Source organism: Macaca mulatta, chromosome 16 (assembly GCF_049350105.2).
Source record: "Macaca mulatta isolate MMU2019108-1 chromosome 16, T2T-MMU8v2.0, whole genome shotgun sequence".
Lineage (NCBI taxonomy): Eukaryota > Metazoa > Chordata > Mammalia > Primates > Cercopithecidae > Macaca > Macaca mulatta.
The window spans coordinates 92,234,670-92,258,037 of record NC_133421.1 but is presented as its reverse complement, the minus strand read 5'-3'; the positions used below and the strand labels follow the sequence as shown (position 1 = coordinate 92,258,037).

Sequence of the window (23,368 nt, the reverse complement as noted above, 5' to 3'; positions counted from 1 at the left end):
ATCATTAGTTATTTAGAATCTACAACTATTTTTTAAAATTCTAAATCCAAAAACCTGTCTATTTCAGGCCTACTTGTGCTTATACCACACCCTTCATCCCTGTCCCTGAACACCCTGACGTTGGCCCACTGACACCTCCACTAAAAAGTGAACCCATCAGCAGAACCAGAGAAGATGGAGCTGCCCGCACAGGAATGTGCTTGGTCTCGAACACCCTCCGACGCTGGGAGAGCCCGCTCCAAGGACAATGAGGCAGCAGCCACACATCACACACCACACCCCACACCCCACACCCCACACCCCACACACCACACACCCACGGCGGGCCCATCTGTCTGAGAAAGCTCACACTCCAAGCTATGCCAGCGTCAGCCCCTGAAGGTGCCACTCCATTTCAAGCCAACACAGTACTAACGCATAAAAAGGCTTTCCGTCCAACACAGTATTAACACACAAAAAGGCCTTTCTGTTCAACAAGCCCAGGTGTGATGCACTGGGAAAAAAAAATCAATAAAAGCTCACTTACTGATACGGGACCTCAGCTGTCAACCTTGTTAGTGCGCATGAAACAATTAGAGAATTCAAGACAGAAGCAAGTGCTAACTTACAACTATTTGCTCCCTCCCTAGGTGACACTAAGACAGACAAAAGGAAAGGACCTGAGCAGGAACCTTCACAGCTGGTCTTACAGGAGAGGCAGCTGCAGAGTAGCATCCGGTGGGCAGGCACGTGGGAGGAAGGAAAGGGCTACGCCTGAGGGTGGGTGCTGGACTAGAGTGTGCCAACTCCAGGAGAAGAGACAGGGGTATGAGTAGACAAACCATCCCCCCGCATCCAGGCCAATGGGATGGCTAAATTGGGGAATGGGGGTATGCCATGGGATCACTGGAAAGGTTTCAAACAGATTACGTGCAGAAGGACACACACCCAGAAACAACAATCATGCAGGAAGAATGGACATGAGACAGGGAAGTTAAAGTCACTAACACCAAAATCTCTTACTTCCAATTCTCCAAATCACTGAAGCGGTTGAGACCATTCTGAAAAGTAACTCTTTCTTTTCTTCTTTTATTCTTTTTTGAGACAGAGTTTTGCTCTTGTTGCCCAGGCTGGAGTGCAATGGCGCGATCTCACCTCACTACAACCTCTGCCTCCCGGGTTCAAGAGATTCTCCTGCCTCAGCCTCCCAAGTAGCTGGGAATACAGGCACAAGCCACCACACTTGGCTAATTTTTGTATTTTTAGTAGAGCCAGGGTTTTACCATATTGGCCACGCTGTTCTTGAACTCCTGAGCTCAGGTGATCTGCCTGCCTCGGCCTCTCAAAGTGCTGGGATTACAGGCATGAGCCACCACATCCAACCAGCTTTCAATTATCCATTTTTTTTTTTTTTTGAGATGGAGTCTTGCTGTGTCGCCCAGGCTGGAGTGCAGTGGCATGATCTCAGCTCAGTGCAACCTCCACCTCCCAGGTTTAAGAGATTCTCCTGCCTCTGCCTCTCGAGTAGCTGGGATTACAGGTGCCTGCCACCATGTCCAGCTAATTTTTTGTATTTTTAATGGAGACAGGGTTTCACCATGTTGGCCAGCCTGGTCTCGAACTCCTGACCTCAGGTGGTTTACTCACCTCAGCCTTCCAAAGTGTTGAGACTACAGGCGTGAGCCAACATGCCCGGCCCATTCACATATATATATACACATATACATACACATACATGTATATACATATATACACAAATGTATACACATATATATACATACATATATACATATATACATACATATGTATATACATACATACATATATATATATACTTTTTTATTTTTAGAAACATGGTCTCACTCTGTTGCCCAGACTGGAGTGCAGTGGTATGATCATGGCTCACTACAGCCTTGACCTCCTGGGTTCAAGCAATCCCCCCACCTCAGCCTACAAAGTAGCTGGAATCACAGGCGTGTGCCACCATACAGAGCCAATTGTTTCATTGTTTCTGTAGAGACAGGGTCCAACTATGTTGTTCAGGCTGGTGTTGAACTCCTGTCCTCAACTGATCCTCCCGTATCAGCCTCCCCAAGTGCTGAGATTACAGGCCTGAGCCACGATGCCCAGCACCTCACAGTTTTAAAAGCTTCAATACTTTCCTACTTCTCCCTCCCACTCTCATACCACATTTTCTACCTCAAAAAGAAATCCCATCACCTCTCAGTCTTAAACATTCCAAAAGTGTTTCCTCTTCCCACCAGAAGATAAACCGGGAGAGGAAGAATGAAAATTCTGAAGCACTCTTCATCACTACTCTTCTAACTGCTTTGGAAGATCTGGCAAGGGCAACCCACACTGGGCTGAGTGGCTGTGAACTGTGGGAATGGTGTGGCGTACAAGTCCCTTCCCTGGGCTGGGCCTCAGTGGGGTCAGAGGTGACAGTGAGGGGCTTCAGGAAGGGCCTGGCTGGAAAGATGTATCCTAAGTTTGGTGGGGTTGTTTTTCACTCCCTATAAAACATGGCACAGAGCATTTTGCTCTTTCACTTTTATACCGTACTTGATACACAGAAAAGCCCCATGCGGCTCCTGTGGGGACTGTGTCCACCAGCAGAGGACAAGGGCACTCTTCTGTCCGCAACAACAAAGGCAACTGCGAGCGTGGTAATTTTTCCTTTGACAAATGAACTGAATGTTCTTTTAATTGGAGACAGGATCTCGGTCTGTCATCCAGGTTGGAGTGCAGCAGCACGATCATGGTTCACTACAGCCTCAACGTCCTGGGCTCAAGCGAACCTCCCAAATTAGCCTCCCGAGTGTCTAGGACTGGAGGAATGCACCACCACACCTAATTTTTAAATTTTTTGTAGAGACAGTGGCATCACCATGTTGGCCAGGCTGGTCTCGAACTCCTGGCCTCCAGCAACCCTCCCACCTCCCACCGGGCCTATGTCTTTTTTTTTTTTCAGACGGAGTCTTGCTCAGTCACCCAGGCTGGAGTACAGTGGCATGATCTCGGCTCACTGCAACCTCTGCCTCCTGGGTTCAAGCGATTCTCCCATCTCAGGCTCCCCAGTAGCTGGGATTACAGGTGCCTGCCACCAAGTCCAGCTAATTTTTTGTATTTTTAACTGAGACAGGGTTTCACCATGTTGGCCAGCCTGGTCTCAAACTCCTGACCTCAAGCAATCTGCCTGCCTCAGCCTCCAGAAGTGCTGGGATTACAGGTGTGAGCCACTGTGCCCGGCCATGGATAATTTTTTTTTTTTGAGACAGTCTCTATCACCAGGCTGGAGTGCAGTGGCGCGATCTCACGGCAACCTCCGCCTCCCAGGCTCAAGTGATTCTCCTGCCTCAGCCTCCTGAGTAGCTGGGATTACAGGCGTGTGCCACCATGCCCAACTCATTTTTGTATTTTCAGTAGAGATGGGGTTTCACCGTGTTGGTCAGGATGGTTTCAATCTCTTGACCTCGTGACCTGCCTGCCTTGGCATCCCAAACTGCTGGCAAACAGGCATGAGCCACCGTGCACCCGGCCTTTTTTTTTTTTTTTTTTTTTGAGACGGAGTCTCACTCTTGTTGCCCAGGCCGGAGTGCAGTGGCGTGATCGCAGCTCACTGAAACTTCCACCTCCCAGGTTCAGGCAATTCTCCTGCCTTAGCCTCCCGAGTAGCTGGGATTATAGGTGCACACCACCAAGCCTGGTTAATTTTTGTGTTTTTAGTAGAGATGGGGTTTCACCAAGCTGGCCAGGCTGGTCTCGAACTCCTAACCTCATGATCCGCCAGCCATGGCCTCCCAAAGTGCTGGGATTACAGGTGTGACTCACCGCGCCCGGCCAGCAATGGATACTTTTTCACATCCACTTTTACGGTCTAAATGTTCCACAAGAAGTATTATTTCACAATATTTTTAAAATTAATAATATTTTAAAGTAAACTTTAATCATTTAAGAAAGACTGTAAGCATCATACCAATTCAGTCAACAAGTATCTGAATTTCTCAGGAATAACTTCCCTAACATAATACCAGCAGCTCCGGCCCAGCGTCCCACTCACTGGGCAGCTGGAGGCTGGCCCCCACCAAGTGCCCAGTAGCCGAGTGGATCCAGCAGCAAGAATCTTCTACAACCAGCCGCTAAGCTTTATGTTCTGTTCTTTTCCGAAACAATGTTTTCTAACCTTAGGTGCCTACCAGAAGCTGCTGGAGACCTCATTCAAAATCTACTGTGTGTGTCTGTTCCAACCTGTCTGGAGATTTGACTGACACAAGGCACTCCTCTTCTGTTTCGCCGAAGTCAGATCCAAGGGCAAAAAAGCTTAAAAACATTTCAAACCCATTTAACAACTCTCAGTTGCCTGGGGCAAAAGATTACAGTCCCAACATACAACAGACTGCCTAAGGCAAAAACCTGGGTGTGTTCCCGGGAAATCAGGACATTCAGAGGCCTCAGCCTGTGCTGGAAAATTCAGAAAGCTACGCACATGCCCAGGGCAAAATGTGCACTCTGCAAAGATCTCAGGCCTCCACCTTGCTTTCACTCTGGGCTGATCCTCAGGCCAAGCGCAAGCCTGACCAAGAGTTCAAGGAGGGCTCAGGCACAAAGTCATTCTGCAAAGACTGGAAGAGTTCCTGACATTCAAGGAAATCTTTGCAAAACACCAGCTAAACACAAGCTAAGGAACAAGGACTTCAGTGACTACATAACGAAGGACAATAGTCTGCAATAATAACAGCTTGGGAAAGTCATTAAATAAAAGGGCCCCTATATCCTTCGGCAAACAAAAAACCCACCAAACCCAAGCAAAGGAAAAGAATCTGATTTCCAGAACTACTGTGTTGTAATAATCACAGGTCCAGTTTGCAACAACAACAACAATCACAAGGCACACAAAGAAACAGAAAAGTATGACTCAGTCAAAGAAATAAAAACTGACAAACTATTCTGGGGAAGGCCAGACATTGGATTTACTAGACAAAGACTTTGAAACAACTGCCTTAAACATGCTCAAAAACTTAAATAAGGCCGGGCGTGGTGGCTCAAGCCTGTAATCCCAGCACTTTGGGAGGCCGAGACGGGCGGATCACGAGGTCAGGAGATCGAGACCATCCTGGCTAACACGGTGAAACCCTGTCTCTACTAAAAATACAAAAAAAAAAACTAGCCGGGCGAGGTGGCGGGCGCCTGTAGTCCCAGCTACTCGGGAGGCTGAGGCAGGAGAATGGCGTAAACCCGGGAGGCGGAGCTTGCAGTGAGCTGAGATCCGGCCACTGCACTCCAGCCTGGGCGACAGAGCAAGACTCCGTCTCAAAAAAAAAAAAAAAAAAAAAAACTTAAATAAAAACACAGGCCAGGCACCGTGGCTCACACCTGTAATTCCAGCACTTGGGGAGTCCGAGATGGGCAGATCACCTGGGGTCAGGAGTTTGAGACCAGCCTGGCCAACACAGTGAAACCCCAATCTCTACTAAAAATACAAAAAAATGCCAGGCGCAGTGGTTCACGCCTATAATCCCAGCACTTTGGGAGACTGAGACAGGCAGATCACCTGAGGTCGGGAGTTCAAGACCGGCCTGACCAACATGGAGAAACCCCGTCTCCACTAAAAATACAAAATTACCCGGGCGTGGTGGCACATGCCTGTAATCCCAGCTACTTGGGAGGCTGAGGCAGGAGAATCGCTTGAACCCGCAGAGGTTTCAGTGAGCCGAGATCACGCCACTGCACTCCAGCCTGGGCAACAAGAATGAAACTCCGTCTCAAAAAAAAAAACAAACAAAAAACCCCACACACAACTAAAAGAAAAAAGGAAAACAACGCGTATGTGAACCAAACAGGACTATCGATAGAGAGAGAAAATATAAAAAGGAACAAAACAGGCAGAGCCTAAGGGACCTGAGATGTCAGCTTACCAACCAACACACACAGTATGGGAGTCTGAAATGTGCAGAAAGAATGTTCGAAAAAATAATGGAAAAAAGCCTTTTCGAGTTTAATGAAAGACAAGAATTTTACAAATCCAAGAAGCTCAACAAACTCCAAGTAGGATAAACTCACAGGACCCAAAATGAAACATTTTTTTTTTTTTTTTTTTTTTGAGACGGAGTCTCGCTCTGTCACCCAGGCTGGAGTGCAGTGGCCGGATCTCAGCTCACTGCAAGCTCCGCCTCCCGAGTTTACGCCATTCTCCCGCCTCAGCCTCCCAAGTAGCTGGGACTACAGGCGCTCACCACCTCGCCCGGCTAGTTTTTTGTACCTTTTAGTAGAGACGGGGTTTCACCGTGTTAGCCAGGATGGTCTCGATCTCCTGACCTCGTGATCCGCCCGTCTCGGCCTCCCAAAGTGCTGGGATTACAGGTGTGAACCACCGCACCCGGCCGAAACACATTTTAATAAAAGTGTTGAAAGCCAAAAGACAAAGAAGAGAGAATCTTGACAGCAGCAAGAGAAAAGCGCCTGGATAACTGTCAACAGCTGACTTCTCATCAGAAATCATGAAGGCCAAGGCGGGGCATGGTGGCTCACACCTGTAATCCCAGCACTTTGGGAGGTTGAGGCGGGTGGATAAACTGAGGTCAGGAGTTCAAGACTAGCCTAACCAACATGTGGAAACCCCATCTGTACAAAAAAAATACAAAAATTAGCCAGGCATGGTGGCAGACGCCTGTAATACCAGCTACTCCGAGGGCTGAGGCAGGAGAATCGCTTGAACCTGGAGGCGGAAGTTGCAGTGAGCCAAGACGGTGCCACTGCACTCCAGCCTGGGCAACAGAGCAAGAACCTGCCTCAAAAAAATGTGTGTTTTTCAGCACTCAATAATTAACAGGTAGATTTGTGTCAACAAGAAAATGCATAGCCTGAAAAACAACTTTTAAGAGAGAACAAAATAAAAGATCCATGGAAAATAAACTACTACTTTTGGGGACAGGTTTCAACAAGTTCGTTACCATCTGTAAGAGGAGACAGGAACAAGAGTGAATGCTGAGCCACCTAGTCACTAAAGTCAAATCTGGAGGGGCTGAGGCGTGTGGTGGGAAGGATCAGAGCTACAGACCATCTCATCTGGGACAAGGATGTGCACCAGTAGCACAATCCCAGGAGGGTCGCCTCCAGAGCTCTGCAAAAGTTCTCAGCAAGAAGGAGCCTGGCCCCTCCTCTAGCCCAAGGCACGAAGACCCAAGAGCCAGGTCTGTGCACAGGCTCTGCAGAAGCAGAGCAGCAGCACCGGGTCGGTGCAAAGGCTCAGGCACAACGAGCCACCCACTTCATGGTCCGTCTGACTTGTTCTGATACCAGAGCCCTAACAACGATCAAGCAGTACCACAAGTCACGTTCCTGTCACACATTATTAGAACATTTTTATTCAATCACAAGAAATTCTGTCCATGTGCAGCCAGGCTTCCACAGGTTACCCCTCCACATATCAGCCATCTTTTGGTTTTTTTTTCGAGACAAGGTTTTGCTCTGTTGCCCAGACTCGAGTGCAATAGTGCAATCAGTTCACAGCAGCCTCAACCTCCTAGGGTCAAGTGATCCTCCCACCTCGGCCTCCCAAGTAGCTAGGACTAGAGGCCCTCACTACAACATCTGGCTACTTTTTTTTGAGACAGGGTCTTACTCAGTTGGGACTACAAGTGTGCGCCGCCATGCACGGCAATCTTATCTACCTATCTACCTGAGACAGGGTCTCCCAATCTTATCTACCTATCCACCTGAGACAGGGTCTCCCCTTCTGTTGCCTGGGCTGGAGCGCACTGGTGTGATCTCAGCTCCCTGTAGCCTCCACCTCTTGGGTGCAAGTGATCCTCCAACCTCAGTCTCCCGAGTAGCTGGGACTACAGCTGCGCGCCACCAGGCCCGGCTAACGTCCCACTGCGCACCACCAGGCCTGGCTAACCTTCCACGGCGCGCCACCAGGCCCGGCTAACCTACAACTGCGCGCCACCAGGCCCGACTAACACAATTCATGTCGTTTCAAGTCAATGATGGGCCGCATATACGAGGGTCCCGTTATTATGATGGAGCTGAAAAATTCCTATTCCTAGCTATTGTGATGTCATAGTGCAATGAATTACTCACGAGTCTAGGGGGATGGTGGTGTCAAGGAACCCACTACGCGAACAGCCGTGTGAAAGTACAGCACATGGCCCGGCACAGTGGCTCACAGCTGTAATCTCAGCACTTTGGGAGGCCGAGACGGGCGGATCACGAGGTCAGGAGATCGAGACCATCCTGGCTAGCACGGCGAAACCCCGTCTCTACTAAAAATACAAAAAAAAATCAGCCCAGGCGTGTTGGTGGGCGCCTGTAGTCCCAGCTACTCAGGAGGCTGAGGCAGGAGAATGGCGTGAACCCGGGAGGCGGAGCTTGCAGTGAGCCCAGATCACGCCCCTGCACTCCATCTTGGGCAACAGAGCGAGACTCCGTCTCAAAAAAAAAAAAGAAAGTACAGCACATATGATCACGTACAATATGTAATACTTGACAATAATAAATGACTGTTACTGGTATGTATTTACTGCACTATACTTTTCTTTTTTTTGAGACAGAGTCTCACTCCGTTGCCTAGGCTGGAGTGCAGTGGCTTGGTCTCGGCTCACTGCAACCTCCGCCTCCCGGGTTCAAGCAATTCTCCTGCCTCGGCCTCCCGAGTAGCTGGGACTACAGGCGTGTGTCACCAAGCCCGGCTAACATTTTTTTAGTAGAGACGGGCTTTCACCATGTTGGCCGGGCTGGTCTCGAACTGATGACCTCAGGTGATCCACCCGCGTCAGCCTCCCAAAGTGCTGGGATTACAGGCATGAGTCACTGTGCCCGGCAGCACTATACTTTTTATTGTTAATTTAGAGTATACTGCTTCTACTTATTTTTAAACAGTTAACTATACAATAGCCCCAGGCAGGTCCTTCAGGCAGTATCCAGAAGGCGTGATTATCAGCAGAGGTGACAGCTCCGTGCACGTTCACTGCCCCTGAGAACTTTGGAGTGGGACAAGATGTGGAGGTGGAAGACAGTGATACTGCTGGTACTGACCCTGTATAGGGCTAGGCTAGTGTGTGTTTCAGTCTTAGTTTTTAAACAAAAAAAGTTTAAAAAGAAAAAAAATAATAATTTTACAAACAGAAAAAAGCTTATCAAATAAGAATACAAAAATATTTCTGTGGTCAGGCGCGTGGCTCACACCTGTAATCCCAGCGCTTTGGGAGGCCAAAGCAGGCAGATCATCTGAGGTCAGGAGTTCGAGACCAGCCTGGCCAACATGGCAAAACTCCATCTCTACTAAAAACACAAAAATGAGCCAGGCAAGGTGGCTACTTGGGAGGCTGAGGCAGGAGAATTGCTTGAACCCAGGTGGTGGAGGTTGCGGTGAGCCGAGACCACACCATTGCACTCCAGCCTGGGCCACACAGTGAGACGCGGTCTCAGAAAAAAACAACAAAAAATATTTTTTATGTCTGTATAATGTGTGTTTTAAACTAAGTATTAGTTTATAAAGTAAAAAAAGTTATAGTATGTTAAGGCTAATTTATTATTGAAAATTTTTTTCTTCTACCTGACAAGAAAACTCTTTTTAAATAAATTTAGGCCAGGCACAGTGGCTCACACCTGTAATACAAGCACTTTGGGAGGCCAAGGCGGACGAATCACCTGAGGTCAGGAGTTCAAGACCAACCTGGCCAACATGGTGAAACCCCGTCTCTGCTAAAAATGAAAAAATTAGTTGGGCATGGTTTCAAGCGCTGGTAATCCCAGCTACTCGGGAAGCTGAGGCAGAAGAATCGCTTGAACCCAGGAGGCGGAAGTTGCAGTGAGCCAAGATCATGCCATTGCACTGCAGCCTGGGCGACAAGAACGAAACTCCTTCTCAAATAAATAAATAAAGTGTAGCCTAAATGTCCAGTGTTTATAAAGTTGACAGTGGTGTATGGCCATGTCCTAGGCCTTCACATTCACTCACTGACTCACCCAGTTCTGCAAGCTCTGCTGACACTCAGTGCCCTAGAGAACTGCACCATCTTTTGTCTTTTGTACCTTATTTTTACTGTCTTTTCTGTTTTAGTATGTTTAGGCACACAAACACCTACCACATTATAGCGTTCAGTACAGTCACATGTTGCTTAAGTTTGTGCAGCCTGTGGCTGTAGAGCAAAAGGATGTACACACAGCCTGGGTGTGTAGCAGGCTATGTCACCTAGGTTTGCACAAGTATGCTCTATGATGTTGGCACAACAATGAAATCACCTAACGATGCATTTCTCAGAATGATTCCCACCGTTAAGTGATGCATGACTGTACAAGGCCAAAAAGGCCACTCTGGGGAGTCTACCATCAATGAAAACAAAAAAAAAGTGGGAGCAACTGCAGAATCAGAAGTGAATTTAACCTGACTTACATTTATAACTGTTTTACATGGTTTTCTACAGTACAGTATTCACCCAATCCAACTCAGAAGCCTACATCCAACCAATTCAGCAATAAACATTTGAGTCCTATCGAGTACCCAGAATTCCTGGAGGTCACCCAGGGGTCAAAGGCCACAACCCCAGGAAGTGTACAACGTAAAGATGAATCAGCCCAGCCAGCCCACAGAACACTTACATGCAGTTCACTCCAGTGTACAGGATTTGAGTTGTTTAACTACGTGTAGGCAAGTCCAGGGGAAGCTGGGCGCGGTGGGAACAGGTCCTCACGGAGGACCCAGAACAGTTTATATTTAAACCACATCTTCTTCTACCCAGCTCAAACGACTATAAAAATGATGTTCATTACCCTGACATCCTCCAACAGTTCAGAAATGGCAAAAACACAGAATTTTTAAAACATTCTCTATACACTCAAAATGCTATTGTATTCTGAAAAATACAAGACCAAAAAAGCCACTTTGAAAACACAACAGTAGACCAGGCGCAGTGGCTCACACCTGTAATCCCAGCACTTTGGGAGGCCAAGGCAGGAGAATCACTTGTGGTCAGGAGTTCGAGACCAGCCTGGCCCACATGGTGAAACCCCATCCCTACTAAAAATAAAAAAATTAGCCAGGCATGGTGGTGGGCACCTGTAATCCCAGCTACTTGGGAGACTGAGGCAGGAGAATCACTTGAACCCGGCAGGAGGAAGTTGCGGTGAGCCGAGATGGCGCCACTGCACTCCAGCCTGGGTGACAGAGCAAGACTCCGTCTCAAAAAAACAAAACAAAACAAAAAAAACACAACAGTAGTTTTAAATTTACTTATTTCCGGTTTTCTTTCTCTTTCTTTCTTTCTTTTTTTTTTTTGGAGATGGAGTTTCGCTCTTGTTGCCCAGGCTGGAGTGCAATGGCGCCATCTCAGCTCACCGCAACCTCCACCTCCCGGGTTCAAGTGATTCTCCTGCCTTAGCCACCCGAGTAGCTGGGATTACAGGCGTGCGCCACCACACTAGGCTAATTTTGTATTGTTAGTAGAGACGGGGTTTCTCCATGTTGGTCAGGCTGGTCTCGAACTCCCGACCTCAGGAGATCTGCCCGCCTCGACCACACAAAGTGCTGGGATGACAGGCGTGAGCCAACGTGCCCGGCCTATTTTAAGTTTTCTATATTCCATCTGTTCAAATAAAAGTCAAAAGATGAGTTTTCTTACTGCCGATTATTAATGACTAAACACCATTAAAAACAGCACCTTGAGAGCCGTCTTTCCCAGCATGGCTGTGCTAACACTGACGTCACATCATCAGTTCATTCTCCAGTGGAACCAGGAACACAAAAAACTGGAACAATTCAGCTACAGCTCAGTGTCTTTTATCCCACTAAACGTTCTCAGAATGTCTGTATCAATGTAACTAAGGTATTCCTAGTTCTCAGACTATATGTATCAGCCTAATTAAGTCAATAAATATGACTAAGAGTACACAAGTATAACAGTGCTAGGCTACTACTGCCTTAAGGGACCTAGCTGAACCTTCTCACAACCAGGGATAGCAAGACAGAACTGCATTCCAGGAGCGTCCTTTCAAAGCTGCAAAGGAGGAGGAGTTACCTATGACTGCAATGAGTCTCAACCCCCAGGCTCTGTTTTAGAAAACGCACTTTCGGCTGGGCGCGGTGGCTCACGCCTATAATCCCAGCACTTTGGGAGGCCAAGGTGGGTGGATCACGAGGTCAGGAGATCGAGACCATACTGGCTAACACAGTGAAACTCCGTCTCTACTAAAAATACAAAAAATTAGGCGGGCGTGGTGGCAGGCGCCTGTAGTCCCAGCTACTCGGGAGGCTGAGGCAGGAGAATGGCGTGAACCCAGGAGGCAGAGCTTGTAGTGAGCCCAGATTGCACCACTGCACTCCAGCCTGGGCGACAGAGCGAGACTCCGACTCAAAAAAAAAAAAAAAAGAAAAGCCACTTTCAGGTGAGGCACCATAGCTCACGCCTGTAATCCCAGCACTTTGGGAGGCTGAGGTGAGCAGATCACCTTAGGTCAGGAGTTCCAGACCAGCCTGGCCAACATGGTGAAACCTTATCTCTACTAAAACAAAAAAATTAGCCACGCGTGGTAGCAGGCACCTGTAATCCCAGGTGCTCAGGAGGCTAAGGCAGGAGAATCACTTGAACCCGCGAGGCAGAGGTTGCAGTGAGCCGAGATTTTGCCACTGCACTCCAGCCTGGAAGACAGAGCAGGACTCCACCTTGAAAAAAAAAGAAAAATTAGCCGGGCGTGGTGGCACATGCCTGTAATTCCAGCTACTCAGGAGACTGAGGCAGGAGAATCACTTGAAACCGGGAGGTGGACACTGCAGTGAGCCAAGATCACACCACTGCACTTCAGCCTGGACAACAGAGCAGATCCTGTCTCAAAAAAAAAAAAAAAAAGGCGCTTTCAGGTTTACTTTGAACAGATGCTTTGGTAGCATAAAAGTTTTAAGCAGGAATCATCTGTAAAAAAAACTATCAAAACTTACCACCAATAGGACCAAGAGTCATACTCAATTCTTGTTATATTATCAACTGCTAGGCTGCTATGCAACAGGCGGCTCTCCCCTCCTGCATCCTGTGCACTGTAAGGTTTTTTAGCAGCATCCCTGGCCTCTGTCCACTAGATGCCAGTAGCATCAGTCCTCCCAGTCTATGCTAACCAAATGTGTCTCCAGACACTGTCAAACATCCCAGGGAGGGGACGGAGGCAGACTCATCCTGGTGTCAGACTCCAATGCCTTTCACAGGACAAAGAACGTAAGTATTCCATCTCAAATGACAAACTGCAGCAAAAACCAAATACTGTCTAAAAATCTATGGAATTCTCAGCAGAGCACCTTCTCTGTTCCTAACAAATCAGCGGAGACGTTTGAAGCCCAACACGCACTCTAAGCTGACGTGCACGAGGAAAGCAGGGCCGCTGGGGCCGTGGCTCTCGCGTGAGGTACTTCCTGGTCTCCCTGCCACCACTTCCTAGGGTGTAGCTGTAACACCTTGTTCCATGCTCAAAGCCCGCTTCACATCGTAGAGATGGTAATGTGTGCCTCAAACGTGCCCTCATGGACTGCATTTTAGCAGCAAATTCAAAAATTCCTCATGAAAAAGTGTGGAGGTTGATTTGCTATGACTGTCATTATTTAAGATATTATAAATTGCTCCAAAAACCAAACATAAAAGAAAATAAGAGCCCCACAAAAATGTTAAACAGATAAGAACACTACCCAAATGCCAACTGCCTTCATGAAAAGCTTCCTTAACTTAGAAACCCTCTTTTCTTCATTTTCCAAAAAAAACCTTTCTCCTCAACAAAGCAAGAATAGTTACATTTTCACAATGGAAAAATCTGCTGTTACTATAACAGCCTCATCTCCTGGAATATTTCCACCAAAAACGCATGGGGCTGTGCTGTACTTCTGCAACCGCAGGTCTTAATGGGACCTGCCAGTAAGTGGGGGAGCCATGCCTGACTACAGTCCCTTCCCTATTAGTAAATGATCAGCACTTGAAAACACGTATAGATCAGGTGGGATGGCTCACGCCTGTAATCCCAGCACTTTGGGAGACCGAGGTGGGGGGACCGCTTGAGGACAGGAATTTGCGACCAGCCTGGGCAACATAGCAAGACCCCAGGTCCAAAAAGAAAAATTAGCCCTGAATGGCCATGCAGGCCTGTACTCTCAGATACACGGGAGACTGAGGTGGGAGGATCGCTTGAGTCCAGGAGTTCAAGGCTGCAGTGAGCTATGATGGCACCACTGTACTCCAGCCTGGGTGACAGAGTAAGACTCTAAATAATAAAATAAAAGGAACACAGAGTTTTACCACTGGATGAAGTACTGAACACTAGGTGAGAAAGAAGTAAGTTGGTTACTGGGTTTTTAACTTAAAGTAACAATTATGCACTGTGCTCCATGTCTACAAATCAGTGATAACAATGTATCTCAATTTGCTAAATGAGTCTTTTGGGTTTTGAGACGGAGTCTTGCTATGTCACCCAGGCTGGAGTACAGGGGTGCCATCTTGGCTGACCGCAACCTTTACCCCGTGGGTTCAAGCGATTCTCCTGCTTCAGCCTCTTGAGTCGCTGGGATTACAGGTACCCACCACCACGTCCAGCTAATTTTTGTATTTTTAGTAGAGACGGAGTTTAGCCATATTGGCCAGACTGATCTCAAACTTCTGACCTCAGGTGATCTGCCTGCCTCAGCTTCCCAATGTGCTGGGATTACACACAAAAGCCACCGGGCCCAGCCAAAATTTCTTTTTTTTTTTTTTTTTTTTTTTTTTTTTTTGAGGCGGAGTTTCGCTCTGTCTCCCAGGCTGGAGTGCAGTGGCCGGATCTCAGCTCACTGCAAGCTCTGCCTCCCGGGTTTACGCCATTCTCCTGCCTCAGCCTCCCGAGTAGCTGGGACTACAGGCGCCCGCCACCTCGCCCGGCTAGTTTTTTTTGTATTTTTTAGTAGAGACGGGGTTTCACCGTGTTAGCCAGGATGGTCTCGATCTCCTGACCTCGTGATCCGCCCGTCTCGGCCTCCCAAAGTGCTGGGATTACAGGCTTGAGCCACCGCGCCCGGCCGAGATAGCTTTTAAAGAAATTTTGGGCCGGGCGCGGTGGCTCAAGCCTGAAATCCCAGCACTTTGGGAGGCCGAGACGGGCGGATCACGAGGTCAGGAGATCGAGACCATCCTGGCTAACACGGTGAAACCCCGTCTCTACTAAAAAATACAAAAATCTAGCCGGGCGAGGTGGCGGGCGCCTGTAGTCCCAGTTGTTCGGGAGGCTGAGGCAGGAGAATGGCATAAACCCGGGAGGCGGAGCTTGCAGTGAGCTGAGATCCGGCCACTGCAGTCCAGCCTGGGCAACAGAGCAAGACTCCATCTCAAAAAAAAAAAAAAAAAAAAAAGCTATCTCTACTAAAAATACAAAAATTAGCCGGCATGGTGGTGCATGCCTGTAATCCCAGCTCCTCAGGAGGCTGAGGCAGGAGAATCACTTGAACCCGGGAGCTGGAGCTTAAATACACAGTAGTTATTAAAGGCAATTGACTTGTACACTGAGCACTTTTCAAAGTGCAAAGCGGCATTTGCCCTCTGCTGTGAACTTCCATTTATGCCAACACAGGCCAACTCCTGTGTCCCAGGCTCAGCTCCACTTACAAGCTTGTCAGGAGTTTCAGGTCGCAAAACGAAGGCATTTCAGCCACCCCTGCAGCCCTTCAATATGGAAACACATCAGACTTTCCAAGTAGCTCCGTTCTGACCCGCTCTGCTCAGCTCTTCAAACAAGACAATCTCGTTTTCTTTTCCACTGGGAGCTGTCCTCCTTCACACGTCATCTGCTGCCTACTCGGCCAAAGAGCTGACCAGGTCTCAACTCCATCTTTTTTTTTTTTTTTTTTTTTTCCTGAGACGGAGTCTCGCTCCGTCCCCCAGGCTGGAGTGCAGTGGCACGATCTTGGCTCACTACAAGCACCGCCTCCCAGGTTCACGTCATTCTCCTGCCTCAGCCTCCTGAGGAGCTGGGACTACTCCTGCCTCAGCCTCCTGAGTAGCTGGGACTACAGGCGCCCGCCACCACGCCCGGCTAATTTTTTGTATTTTTAGTACAGACGGGGTTTCACCGTGTGAGCCAGGATGGTCTCGATCTCCTGACCTTGTGATCCACCTGCCTCGGCCTCCCAAAGTGCTGGGATCACAGGCGTGAGCCATCGTGCCCGGCCTCGGCTCCCATTTCTTGGTGGTTCCTTCAGCCACTTCACCTTGGTTTAGTGATGAGGTTTCCACTCTTCCTAACCCTAATCTCAACTCTGCTCTCCTTACAAGGCCCCCACTTTACATGCACTCCTTCTACCTCCACTCCCTTCTTCCTCCCCAGCCCTATGTCCAGCCTCCTTCCTTATCCTGGAGACAACAGCCCTCTCAAAGGCTACTGTCCTGATTGCCAAGCCATGTCCCTTGGCCATCTCCTTCCCAGGACCCCCTCCTTCTTACTTCTTCTTTCTGGTACTGGTATTCTCCAGGAAGCTCAGTTCTGCCTATCCGTATTCTGAGTAGGACAGAATCACTATGAGTTCCCTCAATTCATTTATTGGAGTCTCCACCTGGAAAGCTCCAGAAGCCACTGACTGTCGGCTCACCCCTCTCCAGTCTTCACCTTGGAAGATACTATCTCTGATTTAATGAGCAAGTCTTCAAATGTGACATTACCAAACACAATCTGCCACATAAGAAAGAAAGTGTTGAATTACCACTAGGCAGAACCCATAGTTCTTTTGGCATAGGACAGGGGTCACTTTTCTAAATAAACACAGTTTTAGTTTAGCACGTTAAATTGTCGTAGGCAATAGTAAATTCAACTTGTTCTTTTTATATTTGACTATTAGATATTCTGGGATCTTACTGATCAAAATGTGTCAAATTCATTTGACATTTTCAAAGTATAAACAACTGTTAAACAGTTGCCTATTTTTATTCATAAAGTACATATAGTTTGTTACCATGGCAACAAAAATAGCAACAACAAACCCAAACTGTCCTGTCCAATTGATCTTCCTAAAAACACTTTACCAGTCACAGGCTCCAAACCAGGCCCTTGGACAAATATGTGCCTTGTCCTTAGCCAGGTGCAGTGGCTCACACCTGTCATCCCAGCACTTTTGGCAGATGACCCGAGGTCAGGAGATAGAGACCAGCCTGGCCAACATGGTGAAACCCTGTCTCTGCTAAAAATACAAAAAAATTAGCCGGGCATGGTGGCGCACACCTGTAGTCCCAGCTACTGGGGGGGCTGAGACAGAAGAATTGCTTGAACCCAGGAGGCAGAGGTTGCAGTGAGCCGAGATCGCTCCACTGCACTCCAGCCTGGGCAACAGAGGAGACTCCGTCTCAAAAAATAGATGAATAAATAAAATACAAATATAAAAGTGAGCCAGGTGTGGTGGCAGGCATCTGTAAACCCACCTACTCAGGAGGCTGAGCCAGGAGAATCACTTGCATGCGGGAGGTGGAGGTTGCAGTGAGCAGAGATTGTGTCACTGCACCCCAGCCTGGGCAACAGAGCGAGACCGTCTTTAAAAACAAACAAACAAACAAACAAACACCCTGTCCTCAAAGAGGGCATTTCAGTCTATCACTGACAAAGTAAAAATACTCCCCACCAGACAGGCAGACCTCACGCTCCAGCTGCTCTAAAATCTGCCCCAAAGTCTCTTCCAGCCTGAATTCCAGGTTCCCCAGAGCCAGGCTACAGGGCCAGTCACATGTGGGAGGCAACCTCCACTGGCTCACCTCCAAGAGCCCTGCCCAGGTGGCCCAGAACACCCCCCTGGAGCCCACCCTCCAGTCTCCCAGGAACACCTGTGCCTCCAGCCAGTGTGAGGCTCTGAGAGAGGAAAACGCTGCCTTCCTTTACACACAGCCCGGCAGCCTGTGTATCCAAAAATCAAGGACTTGAAGAAGCCATTTGTTTTCCGGAAAACCATGCACTCTGACAATCTTGTACACGCTGCGCCCCCACCCATCCACACTGGGCTCGAGGCTCCCCAGCCACTGTGGAAACGGTACTTGGATCCACATCTTAGTCAAATTACTAAAATACAGCAGCCAAGGACAGGATCACAGTCCTCATCTTACTCTCTTCCCCCACATTAATACATTATTTAGTATTTCAATGAAATGAGCCAAATTTTAAACCTAAACTACTTATGTACTCTTCTAAAATTTCTGATAATTTTTAATATAAATTCAAAACATAAATTCACTTTAAAGTTGGAATTCTAACAAAATCATTATGGTTCAAATAAGGGACCAACCATGGGTTGTTACATTATTTTCTCACTCTACAGTGATACTGAATTTAGTAGGCGAATCTGAAATAAGCATTAATACTATTTCGGCCTTAGGACGGGCGCAGTGGCTCACGCCTGTAATCCCAGCTACTCAGGAGGCTGAGGCAGGAGAATTGCTTGAATCCAAGAAGCCAAGGTTGCAGTGAGCTGAGATTCACGCCACTGCACTCCAGCCTGGGCGACAGAGTGAGACTCGTAATAACACTTTGGCCTTTACATAATTACTCTACGTTACGTATGCTTTAAGCTTATATATTTAATTTGATTTTTATTGTTATTTATTTTTTTTTTTTTTGAGACGGAGTCTCGCTCTGTCGCCCAGGCTGGAGTGCAGTGGCGCAATCTCGGCTCACTGCAAGCTCCGCCTCCCGGGTTCACGCCATTCTCCTGCCTCAGCCTCCTGAGTAGCTGGGACTACAGGCGCCCACAACCGCGCCCGGCTAATTTTTTGTATTTTTAGTAGAGACGGGGTTTCACCGTGGTCTCGATCTCCTGACCTTGTGATCCGCCCGCCTCGGCCTCCCAAAGTGCTGGGATTACAGGCGTGAGCCACCGCGCCCGGCTAATTTGATTTTTAAACTTAAAAAGAACTTGTATCATCAACCTGAACACTGAGCTTAAATTCAGAAAAAAAGATTTTAGGGCCAGGTGTTGTGGCTCACACCTGTAATCCCAGCACTCTGGGAGGCGGAGGCGAGCGGATCACCTGAGGTCAGGAGTTTGAGACCAGCCTGACCAACATGGATAAACCCTGTCTCTACTAAAAATACAAAATTAACTGGGTGGGGTGGTGTGGTGCACACCTGTAATCCCAAGTACTCGGGAGGCTGAAGCAGGAGAATCACTTGAGCCCAGGAGGCAGAGGCTGCAGTGAGCCGAGATCGCACCATTACACTCCAGCCTGGGCAACAAGAGGAAAACCTCTGTCTATAAAAAAAAAAAAAAAAAAAAAAAAAAGATTTTAAACAATTTATCTGCATTTCACTGGTACCAATTCTTTACAATTTATTCCATTAACCTGTGTTACCACCCAGGTTAAAATTTGGAAATGATGCCCTACAAAAAAGGAGGTGCCAAAATATCCTCTAGGTTAATAATGTAATTCACACTAAACAAATGCTAAGCTCCCTTCTGTGAAAAAAGCCATTCATCCCCTTGTGTACTCAGTACCAGTAGAGGTTCCCAGGCCCATGAGAAGTCCAGGATACATGTTAGCCTCGGTGGCCACAAGACTCTTCCCTGAGCACAAGTGGGAGGCCCAGCCTCCATCTCACCACCCTTCTTACTCATCTCTACTGCAAGGCTCATTATTACTGTTCAAAAGTTCTGAATTCGGCCAGGCGCAGTGGCTCACAGCTGTAATCCCAGCACTTTGGGAGGCCAAGGCGGGTGAATCACGAGGTCAGGAGATCAAGACCATCCTGGCCAACATGGTAAAACCCTGTCTCTACTAAAAATACAAAAATTAGTTGGGTGTGGTGGCACGTGCCTGTAATCCCAGCTACTCAGGAGGCTGAGGCACAAGAACTGCTTGAACCCGGGAGGCGGAGGTTGCAGCAAGTCAAGATCGCGCCATTGCACTCCAGCCTGGCGTCAGAGCGAGATGCCGTCTCAAAAAAATAAGGTCTGAATTCTGGCCCTCACTGAAAAGTCGACTTATTTTGATGTTTATCACGTTAGCGTGGGTAGAATTCAATTCAATACAAATGGCTCTGGATGAATGGTAAGGAGAATTTTCTTTAAAAACTAAAAATCGGGCCAGGTGCGATGGCTCATGCCTGTAATCCCAGCACTTTGGGAGGCTGAGGTGGGCGGATCACGAGGTCAGGAGATCAAGACCATCTAGCACACTAGCACAGCGAAACCCCATCTCTACTAAAAATACAAAAAAAATTAGCCGGGCATAGTGACGGGCACCTATAGTCCCAGCTACTCGAGAGGCTAAAGCAGGAGAATGGCGTGAACCCAGGAGGCAGAGCTTGCAGTGAGCCGAGATCACGCCACTGCACTCCAGCCTCAAGGACAGAGCGAGACTCCATCTCAAAAAAAAAAAAAAAAGAATTCCAAAAAACTTAAAATCTTAGCCAGGTGTGTGGTGGCTCACACCTATAATCCCAGCACCTTGGGAGGAGTGGTGAGATCCTAGCTCACCTGTATTCCCGGCCTGGAATGTAGCGGTGAGATCACAGCTCACTCCTACAATCCTGGCCTGAATGCAGTGATGCATTCACAGCTCACACCTGTAATCCAGGCCTGGAATGCAGCGGTGAGATCACAGCTCACACCTGTAATCCCGGCCTGAAATGCAGTGGTGAGATCACAGCTCACACCTGTAATCCCGGCCTGGAATGCAGCGGTGAGACCACAGCTCACACCTGTACTCCCGGCCTGGAACGTAGTGGTGAGATCACAGCTCACAGCAACTTCAAACTCCTGAACACTGGGGCAAGAGAATCGCTTGTGCCCAGGAATTTGAGGCTGCCGTGAGCTGTCATTACACCAGTGCACTCCAGGCTAGGTAAGAGAGACCGTACATAAACAGTATTTTCATTTGAAATTTTTTTTTTTGAGACGGAGTCTTTCTCTGTCGCCCAGACTGGAGTGCAGTGGTGAGATCTGGGCTCACAGCAAGCTCCACTTCCCAGGTTCACATTCTCCTGGCTCAGCCTCCTGAGTAGCTGGGACTACAGGCGCCCGCCACCACGCCTGGCTTTTTCTTTTTTTTGTATTTTTAGTAGAGACGGGGTTTCACTGTGTTAGCCAGGATGGTCTCGATCTCATGACCTCGTGATCCCCCAGCCTCGGCCTCCCAAAGTGCTAGGATTACAGGGATGAGCCACCAAGCCCGGTCTGAAAACAACATTCTTTAAAATGCTACTACCAAAGTTTAAGGAATATGCTGGTACCCCTTTCCATCCCAAGAAACAGAACAGCACATGTAAACACACACCACACATGCAAGTCAAGAAAAAAAGCAACAGCTCCTACAGCATCTCCAACAACTGAAAACGGTTAAAAATTCCAGTTTGTAGGCCGGGCGCTGTGGCTCACGCCTGTAATCCCAGCACTCTGGGAGGCCGAGGCGGGTGGATCACCAGGTCAGGAATTCAAGACCAGCCTGGCCAAGATGGTGAAATTCCGTCTCCACTAAAAATACAAACAATTAGCTGGGCGCGGTGGCAGGCACCTGTAATCCCAGCTACTCGGGAGGCTGAGGCAGGAGAACCGCTTGAACTCCGAGGGCGGAGATTTCAGTGAGCCAAGATCGCGCCACTGCACTCCAGCCTGGGCGACAGAGTGAGATTCCGTCTCAAAAAACACAAAAATTCCAGTGTGTGTGGACAAAGGCTGTACTTGCAACGATCTAGAAGCGATCCCCTGAGGAATAATTAGCATTTCCTAGATAGCAAGTTTGTGTTTCAAGCAGAGTAAATGATATAACTTCTAAAACCACAGGATCAAGCTAAATTGTTTTGTAGCAGGATTGACAGTACCCCATGAGGCTCACTTAACACTCTACATGATCTTATACTAATTCCTAATCAACCGTCTTTCTGTAAAAGTTACGTGAAAAGTGAAAAGTATCTAGTTTTCCCTAAATTTCAAGGTTCAGAGCACAGACTGAAAATCCATCCTGCTTGAAGAGCTTTCCAATTTGGGCTACTGAAAACACGGCAGGGAAAAAGGAGTCGTTGCTGCTTAAAACACCGCACTCTAGAAATAGCTCACTACTGAAAACGAGTGAACAACAACAACAAAAAGACGACAGACAACCCTTCATCGGTTAAGAGGCACAGGTTTTAGTTCGGGACAGTTCCTCCCACCGCACACCGCACGTTTTAACATTTCTGTCCAGCGCGACCTCGCTGCAGGTTAGGAACAGTACATGTCAACTCCCCAACGCACCGAACCCAGAAACCCTGACCCGCGCGCGCAGCCGCCCGCAGCTCCAGCTCCAGGAAGGGGAAAGACCGGGGGCTGCACCTGCCAGGCCGGGGACCGGGAGGACGGGGTCGGGGCCAGGGGCTGTCGAGGGTTGGGATCCAGCTGGGCCTGGGTCCCGCTGGTGGTCCCGGCCGTGGGACGGAGTCGGGCCCCGGCCGTGGGTGGTCCCGGGCCTGGCCTCGGGTCCCGTCCCGTCCCGTCCCGCCAGGCGCTGCAGGCCGCAGACTCCGCCCGCCTCGCCCGAGGCCACTCACACGCGCGGCAGCTGCAGCGGCGGCGCCCCGCGCCTCTGGAACACGCCGTCCACGAACACGCCGTTCTTGCCCAGGCAGCGCAGGTAGAAGTCGCCGCCGGCGTCGGGCCTGGGCTGCGCGGGCGGCGGCTCCGGAGCGGCCCCGCCATGGCCGCCGCCGCCGCCGCCGCCCGGGGGCGTGAAGATCTCGAGGTGGCGCCGGGAGATGAAGCTCGAGTGGCCCATGCTCACGTCCACCGAGCCCTGCGACGAGTTGCGGCCGATGGTCACCGAGCGCTTCTTCATCAGATACTCGAACTCGCGGCCCTCCAGGCGCGCCACGGCCCAGCCGCCCGGCGGGGACCCGCCGCCCCCGGCCCCGCCGCCCCCGGCCCCGCCGCCCGCGGGTGGCGTGCCCGCGCCCGAGAGCGCCGCCGCGGCCGCCGCCATGGGCCTGCGTGAGGGCCCCCAGGCCGCTCCGCGCGGGCGCCGGTGGCGCGGGCCGAGGCCCAGGCCGCGCGGGTCGTCGGCCGCCGCGCACCGGAGCTGAGGGAGGGGGCCGAGCCGAGGCCGCCGGCCGGCGAGCGAGCGAGCGGCGGCGAGGGGCGGGAGCACGCGCGGCCGCGCCACCGAGCCGGCGTGCCGGGCCCGCCCCTCGCTGACGGACGGCCACGCCGGCCAATGGCGGCGGCGCACGGCAGTGGGGCTACCGAGGCGGACCAATGGCAGGACACGTCGCGCCGAGCTGCCGGCACGTCCGGCGGCGACGCCCGACGCAGTCCCGACTCCGGGCGCCGCGGAAAACCCGGGGCGGACGGCCGGGAACCCGCACCGGATCGGGGCTGGCGCGGGGGGCGGCGCGGGCGCGGGGGCCCGGGGGTCTGAGCCCGGCCTGGCAGCGCCTTAGACGCGGCGGG

General features: G+C 49.7%; 1 protein-coding gene and 2 long non-coding RNA genes across 5 annotated transcripts in view; 1 reads left to right on the top strand and 2 right to left on the bottom strand.

Annotated features, from left to right (window-relative positions):
- Nucleotides 1-23,058, bottom strand: part of FOXK2 (forkhead box K2) — a 78,830-nt gene extending 55,772 nt beyond the window's left edge. For 2 of the 3 annotated variants that reach the window (XM_028837038.2, XM_028837039.2), the window contains exon 1: nt 22,474-23,058. In XM_028837038.2, the coding sequence (XP_028692871.2) occupies nt 22,474-22,901 (428 nt within the window). In that variant the 5' untranslated portion in view covers nt 22,902-23,058. The remainder of the gene's footprint in view (nt 1-22,473) is intronic. The other variant, XM_077973426.1, reaches the window with a different exon arrangement.
- LOC144336097 (uncharacterized) lies at nt 6,933-18,461 on the bottom strand. The gene is made up of 3 exons (XR_013407547.1): nt 17,067-18,461; nt 8,770-9,165; nt 6,933-8,163 (listed from the first exon to the last, which is right to left on the bottom strand). It is a non-coding gene; the product is annotated as an uncharacterized LOC144336097 (long non-coding RNA).
- On the top strand, nt 12,323-14,232 carry LOC144336091 (uncharacterized). Its single transcript, XR_013407541.1, has 2 exons — nt 12,323-13,995; nt 14,126-14,232. It is a non-coding gene; the product is annotated as an uncharacterized LOC144336091 (long non-coding RNA).
- Nucleotides 23,059-23,368: the final 310 nt, after the last annotated feature.